Here is a 9,212-nt window from a genome sequence, read left to right on the forward strand (position 1 = left end):
CTCTCGTCCATCTTCCCTCCTCCCAGGCCCTGTTTATGCGGAAATGATCAACAACCTTCTTCGCCCTCTGGTGGACGCCAAGGACTGCACTTTGATCCGACACAATGTATTCCACGCCTTGCCCAACACTGCCAACACCCTGATTGGCCGAGCGGCTCACATCGCTGTGCTGGACTCCGAGCTCTTCCTGGAGAAGTTCTTCTTGGTGGCAGGACTCAACTACTTCAAGTAGTGGCTTTGAGCGCGCGGGCCTTGGGGAGCTCGCCAGAAACGTTTAAGATCCATGAGAGCTCTGGCTGAGACATCCTTTTACAGACCTCTGTCATTCCAAGGTTGAGCTCAGAGAGGAAGGCGCTGAGGGGTGGAGGGTGGGGTGGGACCGGACATTCGAGGTGCTTCCCTTTTCGGAGAGTTTGGGAAAGCTGAATCGATAGTGTCAAAGACAAGACTTTGCCCGAACCTGTCTAGCCACCTGGAGTCTCATTCAAGATGCTTTCTAGCACAATTTGGAGAAAATAAAGAAACAGAATCCTTGGAGTTGGTGAGCCCACCTTCTTAACTCCCACTGGCTCACAGAGAGATGGCTCCAAGTTAACTAGGTTTGTTGGGTATGTGACTAGTTCATAGCTTTATCATTTTTGATGCACTCAAGCATTTCAGAACTCAGGTTAACCTCTGTGCAGAAGTGGAACATATTTGTGTAAATATAATCCTTAATTGATTCAAATGTGCCACTTGTTCAAGACCGTGTGAACCCATATTCTTATGCTCTCCTCATATTTTCTCAACAAGGGACAAAGGAATGCTTCATAACCTCTGGTTTTATTTCTTAACAGCAGCCGGTGGGGTGATTGAGGTATAGAGCAATGCTATCAGTAAATGCAAGTTTGTTGCAGAGAAAAATTTAACTGGTGAACTGGCTGCTCCACCTACTCCTCCAGACTTTTTCTATGCATAACCCCGGTTCACACATAATTTTTTGTGATTGCTGACATCTCTGTCTGTAGTAGGGAAAACAGACTGAGACTAACCCTAGCAGAAGGAGGCCCTTAAATGTGCACACACCTGGTGAAGCTCCTGCTGATACCCGTCCAAAGAAATCCTATGTTAGCATTTGACGCACTCGCAAACAAATGAAAACCATCACATGGCCAGCTGCTTCTCCTCTCCGTGGAAGGGGAAAGACATCTCAATGGAGGAGTGCTGGATTTAAAACCTCAGGGGGGCTCTGAGAAGGGTGCTGGTTATCTTTCACTAGAAATGTCTTCTTGCCTTAGGAAAATAAAGGGCTAGGGAAGGTTATCATTGATTCACACACACACACACACACACACACACACACACACGAGACAACAGGACAAATGTGAGATCAGACAGAACAACAGCCAGGTTGGGGATTCAAATTGTTATTGGTAAGAGACTTAAGGGGACTTTTGAAAAATTACTGGAGTGTTTAATATGGTTCCAAAGACTGAGTATGCGCTATGGGCTAACAGAAGCCTGCAGGATCATTTAGTTGTAATGAAGGAACACATGACCAAGGACCACAGGGATCATTAACACAGAAGACACGTCTTCTGCAGACAGAAGCTCCTCCCACTTCTGCAAAAGTTGCTTCTGAAACTGAAAACTCGTCTGGAACCAGACTCCTGGTCCCAGCACCTGGATCATAACCTTAGTGATGCCCACTAGTGCCATGGTAGTAAGCCAAGGAATTCTCAGCTGAGACTTTCAGTTCCTCAGGTATTAACAGTGTGACTTTGAAAACACAGTAGACCATGGCAATCAAGTCCAGGCAGACAACTTTTCAGGAGAGCAGACTGAGGCATTTCTAAAGAAAGGAAAAGCTGGAGAGGGGGTTGGAAAAACCTCCCACACAAGAGATTTAGGGTCTCTGTGGGTCTTCTTCGAAATCTCATTGTATCTTAGTCTTAACACGTGTGGGATAAGTAATGCCTTGTGTCACTCTCCCACTGGGTATTTCTCCAAGCTCTTGATGGGCATAGACTCTGGTTACTCATGAACATGACCAGTCTGCTGTGTGACCCAGAGCGGGTGTGGTTCCCACAGTGCAGCCTATGAACTTACAGTTCCTTACAAGTGCCCAAGTGCAGGGCGGGACCATGGTTTATAGCATCTTCTCCTTTTTGGCCAAATAAGGAGCATTTCATGTTTGTTTTTCCTGTGCCCATCAGCAAAGTTTGTCATCCCCTGGTCATTTGAAAGACCATGCAGCCAGCGGCTATGAAGCCAGGGTGAATCAATGACCGTCGTCTTTTCCAATAACCAGATGCCATTTTTAACTTCAATATGCTGTCTGGACATAGAACTAATGGCAATAAACATCCAGCTGTGTGGTGCACCTCTTTTTTATAGGGGTGCTCTGCTGTCTTTGTAAACCCTCTCTGGCCTCTGAGCATCTATTATAATTGTGTAGAAAGTATATATCTCTATATTGTAAATAAGAGCGTCCAGTGTTGCGTGTCATGCCTCATTTGAAAGGCTTTTTTATGTCTCTTTCTATCGAAGTATAGACATATAATATATATATATATATACATAAATATACATATAATGTAAAACAGGGACATTCTATTATTGACTATTAAATTATAACAAAATGCCTGCCAGGATAATAATAGTATGTCTTCATTCTCAACAGAATTTTTGTTTTTGTCTTTATGATTTGTTAAATTTCTCAGAACTAGTTTAGAAGTAAAAATGATTAATATTGAGATGAATGGAATTTGTTGTTCATGAGCCAGACACACCCAGATAAACGAATGTGAAGCTAAAGTCACCTTGGGGCAAAAGTAATACCTCCATGGCAGGTTGAAATCAGCTGCAGTGATGTGTACCCGGGGAGCAGGTGGGGCGAGAATGGATTCCTATTGGTTTCTGGAGTCCACAGGTGTTCACTGAGCAACTTCCACCTGTGCCAGGTGGGACCACAGAGCTAAAATACAGAGTCTGTGTCCTCAGAGAATGCAAGGAAGATCTGGCCCTGTTAGTAAAGCATGGTGTGATGAGGGCTTTGATGAGACACAGGCAGGATCAAGGGGATTCTAGAAGTCTAGTCTTCATTGCCTGGAGAATAAGAATGGGGCTTTCAAAGGGAGACCTGAAAAGGGTGATACTGACCTTGCCCAGCCTGTTACCACCAAGTATATGCATTCATCAATTCATTTATTCAATCATTCATTCAACAAACACATCTCGAGGGCTTACTGTGTGCCGGGAATGTATTGGTACGATTCAGTAGTTCATAGTTTAGCAAGGAATACGGCCGGCCAATCAGATGGGAAGTTAGAGCAGGCAGGCCCCAGGGAGGTGGCAGGGATCTGATGGTGGCTTAGAGGAGGGACCCTGCGGATGTAGGATGGTGTGTGATCAGAAGGGGCCTCGTGGAAGATTCCGTGTCTACACCTAGACACCAGGCTGAAGAAGAGTTGGCTGGGTGGAGGGTGGGTTGCGGGGACCCTCAGGGAGTGAACAGGGTAAGTAACAGGTTTCATATGAGAGAAAGCTGAGAGCCTTTGTTACACTGGTCAGGCAGATAGAGTCAGTTTTGGTACAAGAAAGGAGGTGTAGGAAGTTAGCCACCATGGGGGATTGCCTTCTTATATCAGGAAGGAATTTCCATCATTAACACTAGTAGGGAAATTTCTGCTCAGTAAGGAGGTCCCATGAGAAACCAGACTTCACAACTGTAATCACATCTCTCTCCAGGGTTACTGAACTGAAAGCATTATCTTAGGTATTTTGCTATATGCTGCTGTTTAGTTGCTAAATCACATCCAACTCTTTTGCAACCCCATGAACTGTGGCTCACCAGGCTCCTCTGTCCATAGGATTCCCAGGCAAGAATACTAGAGTGGGTTACCATTTCCTTCTCTAAGGGGTCTTTCCTTCCCAGGTAATGAACCTGTGTCTCCTGCATTGGTAGGTGAATTCTTTACCACTGAGCCACCAGGGAGGCTATTCTTAGGTATTTAGAAGCCCCCAATTGAGAGCTTCCCTGGTGGCTCAGCTGGTTAAGAATCCACCTGGAATGAGGGAGACCTGGGTTTGATTCCTGGGTTGGGAAGATCCCCTGGAGAAGGGAAGGGCTACCCCCTCCAGTGTTCTGGCATGGAGAATTCCAGGGACTGTGTAGTTCATGGGGTCGCAAAGAGCCGGACACAACTGAGCAACTTTCACTTTCACTTTCAAATGTAACTGACAGGTTGTCATCCTAGGGTGTAGAGATATTAAGATACATCATGTAATTCTAAACACTAAAAGGATCTGGATCAACCATCAGACTTCATGTTTTATTTTTAGCTGGTAGTTTTTAAATTAAAACCTTGAAATCTCAGAACTGGAAGAGGACCAAGGAGTTGTTTCATTCAGACTTTACCTGATATTTAGCATCTGAGCTTTGTTCTCCCAACCTCCACTAACCATGTGAGTCTTCATCCATATATGTTGAAGTGCATACATGAATACTCCTTTGAGGTTACAGGCAGTAGTACATGCATGCCTGCCTGCATGCTTCTTTCAGATAAAGGACTGTCCCACGAAGACTTTTCTAAACCTTCAAGGTGCCTTCCCAAGTCTTTCTATGTCCCTTTCTCTTTTGACTTTTTTTCAAAGCTTTTTATCCCCAAAGTACCTCTTTACCATTACACATAATGCTAGAGATATTGCAATAGAAAACACTATGGAAAGTCTCGAAAAAAGCTGAACTTCTCCCAGTGCTTGTTTTATGTTGAATGGTAATAACACACCTTACTATTCAGTGGGTCGAATTCTAAAAACCAGTTTTAATTTTAGGGAAAAAGGCTCCAGTGCCTCCTCTCACACAAAGGAATGGCCTTACTGTATACAAGTACACTTAGAACAGATGTAAACATATGGCCGTGTGGGTCACGCTCTGTTTATATCTAAGCCAGGTCATAGCCCTACAGTTGATCTTTTCACAGCTAAATTATCAAGTGTCTCCACTTGTGTGTGTCTCCATTTCACAGATGTGTTTATGATAGTATGACGGCAAGGCACGATCCTCAAACCCGAAACTCCATGACTTAACATGGATTCGGAGACCTCTAGAGGTAAAACAAATCCGGGCTCTCATTTATCTTCTTTTTAACATGTGAAGGAGCAAAGGAATGGAAATAACATGCAGCACCCCACTTTGGTTTGCTAGGTCATGTGCATCTATGAGTTCATTTAATCTTTAAAACTCATATAGCATGCAGATGGTATTGGGAGAAGTCAGGTAACTTGACTAAGGTCACACAACTTAGCCATGGTAGAGTCAAGATTCGAGCCCTGAGCTTCCCTGTTATCCTTCATGCTATTGAATGCATCCAGCCCAGAGATGTTAATAGATCGCAAAAGTCATATATCTGTTAAAAATCAATGCCAGGATTCTTCAAATCCTAAACCATGATCTTATGAGTTTTCTCTTATAGCATATTCCTGTTCAAGGCACCTACATAACTGATAAATGAGATGGCAAAGGAAAACATAATTCAATGATAAGGGTGGTTTAATAAAGCATTGTCCATAAGCATAACGGGGTGATTGGCTGGCCTGTTGGCTCTTGATTAATCATCTGTCTTTCCCAGTCACTGTGTCTCAAGTTTTTCTTTCTCCTACCGGCCTGAAACCACTTTCCCCTAGACCACAATGCATTCCGTAACTGCTCAGACCACACCCTTGCATCTATACTCCTGTCTCTTTCTGCTTTTCCCACATTGGAAGGGCTCCTCATTTTCATATGGGAATCAATTCCTTGTCCGTTGGTTGTGAACCTGGACCCAGTGGTTCATGGCTTATGGATTCCTGCTTCAGCATGATGTCTTAGCATCAGAGCTCAGTTTTCTCATGTTTCCATGAAGCCACGCTCATCTCCTTCCTGTGTTCTGGTGGTCCTCCTCCATACGCACTCCTTAGAGCAGGAGTCTTGTTTTGCCAGTGTTTCCCATTACAGAGTCAGGGTTCAGTAAGGAAGTTCTGGACAGGCCCAGTTCTTTGAAAGCTAGCGTTTTCTTCTCTAGCACCTCATCCAACACACAGCAATGGATTCCCATAAAGAAACAGTTTGACGTTGGTTCCTGTTTGCCCTCTAGGCTTCTGGATTTGCAAGAGGAAAGTAGTTGTGTCAGAGAAGATCTCACTGTGGCAGTTCCCTGTAACGGGAAGAACCACTGTATCTCTGGGGCGTGCTTTCAAGCCAGGGGGCTAGCGTCCTCAGCTATAAAACAGATTTCCATGGGTCTGCTTTAAAGGCCGCTGTGGGGGTTGGAGGGGCATCTGGATGAGAAAGGGGTAAGCAGAGAGGAACAGTGCCCAAGCAGAGTAAGCACTGAGGGGATGGCTCAGAAATACTTTATAGCAAAAGTTCGCTCTGAGGAATTTTCTTTATAACTCCACACCTTTTTACATTCATATTTGATGGTGTGAAGGAGATCACCCTGTTTGAAACTTGAAGACTCAAACTTCCAGAAGTTAGAACATTCCGTTATGATTCCAAGAGCCTCCAAACTGGAGTTTTCCAGCTCAGTTCATGAATAACTGGATGATCTATGTAGTAAAACTATTTTCCTGCTCAGGGTATAATGTAAGCCATGGTTAAGTTGAGAGGAAGGGCTGAAACCTGATACCCAACTAAGAACAATATTACATCAAATTTAAGGTGTTCAGAAGTGTTAATTCTGTAAATGTCACTCAGAATCTTTTTATTGCATCAAACAAAAAAGACTTTTAGTGCTTGGGCTGAATGTCCTTTAGTCCAAGGTTAAGATTACTGCATATGGCAAAATATCCTGCTCCATCCTTCTTGCTCCAAGGAAGTTTAATAATAATCCAAATACTGAATTTAATAATAATCCTGATAACCTATGCATATATTACTATCTTTTGCTTGTTTTAAACTTTTTTTTTTAAAGGAAGCATCCCATTCTGTCCCACAAACTGTCTTGCTTGTATGTAACAAAATCAAAGTCTGATTTTCCCTTCATTCCTAATAGTCCCAGAGCTTACACTTGACTGGATTTCTTTTTAAACAGTGTTTATTTAGTCTCTGCTGAGTTCTATGCTAGCTACAGGTGGCTACAGAAATTCATCAGACGAGACCCTGCCGTACAAAAGTTTATAATCTGAGGGGAGGAGAGGAGACCCACATACACAGAATGTCCACCTAGAGTAATAAGGAAAAAGAACAGATGGGAAACACCAAGAACATTACCACTTCAGCATCTCTTAGAACAAGCCAAACTGCTTCTATCAGGATGCCAGCATCCTGCCAGGGTCTGGAAGGAGGAAACTAGCCCAGAGGAGATGCCATAGTGGTATAAGCCGTGCCTCTCATGCAAGACCTCCAAGCTTCCTTGCCGACACTGACACCATCCCCAGGTCAGTGTCAAGTCAGGAAATTTGTCAAAGGAGATGTTCAGTGGTGCCGGTTACAGCTCAGTCTGCCTAGAAGCACCACCTCCTGAATGGCATGTTATCTGTCTGTAGTACAAAGTCTCTAGATGCTCTGCGGCTAAACTGTTTATTCTACTTTTTTTTTCTTTCAAGTTAATAGGGGAAAGTGTGAAAAGTGAAAGTGTTAGTTTCTCTGTCTTGTCTGACTATGATCCCATGGAGTGCAGCCTGCTGGGCTCCTCTGTCATGGAATTCTCCAGGCAGGAATACTGGAGTGGGTTGCCATTCCCTTTGCCAGGGGTTCGTCCCAATCCAGGGATGTAACCCGGGTATCCTGCCTTGCAGGCAGATTCTTTAACATCTGAGCCACCAGGGAAGCCCCTTAATAGGTGAAACAGATTATCAAATAAATAAATGGTCCACTGATTGTGTCCATAAACATTACCACACTCCAGCTTAACCAAGAGAACCAGCCTGTGGCTTTTTGTTTATCTGTCATACAACGCAGGGCTCTGGAATTCATTTTGTTTTATTATGTTGTAATCTAGTTTTCAAATGTGACCTCCTACCTTGTAGAAGGTAAATAGAGGCAGGGTCTTCAGCACGGTCCCTTTCTCTGAAAAAAGAACCTGAATGTAAAGCTTGATGCCACTGTGAATTCCTAATGCATATTTATTCTGGTGACAATGTATACAATAATTATAATCTCCCAAACATCCTTGGAAATTGTAAAATTACGGTGATGGGAATAACAAAGTCATCAGAACCAATATAATTCTACTATTTTTCTACATTTGCTTTTTGGTCGGCATTTTGTGTAGCTCGTGATGTGTATCAATGATAACAACAATCATAATAAAAAAAAATCCTTTGACTTTCTTTGGCCAGGACTTTGTGTTTATGCAATGTACATTAGCCTCTCTCTAGGAATGCACTTAGGGCGGAAGGGGTTATTTCTACGTTTGGTCAGGGGACATCTGGCAGGTGGAAGTTATTTCTGTTACTCACACGGCAGAAAGGGTCCAGGGTGTCTTGGGGTGGTTGAACAGGGCAGTGAGGAGACTCCAAACTGGCCTTTAGGAGGGTCCGGTCAGGGCATGGGCCGTGTCCTTCAGTGAGCAGGGGACCCCCAAGTCTTCATCCGTATGCCCAGCGCACCCTGTGTACCCGCACAGTTTAACCCTCAGAGCTGCTCGCTCAGAATGCTTCTGGAGGAGTGAACTCTTGGACTCTGGGTGGTGTCTTGGCTGAAAGTGTCTGGATGATCAATATTCTGAGAGAAATAGAATTACAATATTTAAGTCAACTACTGGGATTCAATGTTCTAAGTATTTTAAGTAGATAATTTCCTTCTCTCCAAAAAGAGGTGTTTTTTTGTTGTTGTCTTTTTTTTTCTTTTTTTGCTAAAAATCACAAGGACAAATAACATTATATATATATATATATTTTTTTTTTTTTTTTCATTTCTTAAAGAAAAGAAGCATCACACCATGGAAAAAAGAACCCATTGTTTCCTGCTACATGGAAAGGCCCTTTGCCATGAGTTCATGCCCAATGCCCACTTCCAGTAGAAACCGCCGGTCAGTGTAACTCCTGTTAGGCTGGCTCACTGACGATTCTTATGGCTAATAGTTAATAGTATTATTGATGCCTTCTCCTATTGTTGAGGGTTTGATTTTTTTTTCCCCCTGTCAGACTGTATTCTTCTTGGAGGAATATTCGAATAAGAATAAAACAGGGATCGACCTTTCTAGATTTCCTGCTCCTCATTTGCAAACAGTAGTCATAACCCCCAG

General features: G+C 43.4%; 1 protein-coding gene across 4 annotated transcripts in view; it reads left to right on the forward strand.

Annotated features, from left to right (window-relative positions):
- FAM135B (family with sequence similarity 135 member B) overlaps positions 1-8,295 on the forward strand; it is a 264,276-nt gene extending 255,981 nt beyond the window's left edge. For all 4 annotated transcript variants that reach the window (XM_059874287.1, XM_059874288.1, NM_001078091.2 and 1 more), the window contains exon 20: positions 27-8,295. In XM_059874287.1, the coding sequence (XP_059730270.1) occupies positions 27-232 (206 nt within the window). In that variant the 3' untranslated portion in view covers positions 233-8,295. The remainder of the gene's footprint in view (positions 1-26) is intronic.
- Positions 8,296-9,212: the final 917 nt, after the last annotated feature.

This window comes from Bos taurus, chromosome 14, assembly GCF_002263795.3.
Source record: "Bos taurus isolate L1 Dominette 01449 registration number 42190680 breed Hereford chromosome 14, ARS-UCD2.0, whole genome shotgun sequence".
Classification (NCBI taxonomy): domain Eukaryota; kingdom Metazoa; phylum Chordata; class Mammalia; order Artiodactyla; family Bovidae; genus Bos; species Bos taurus.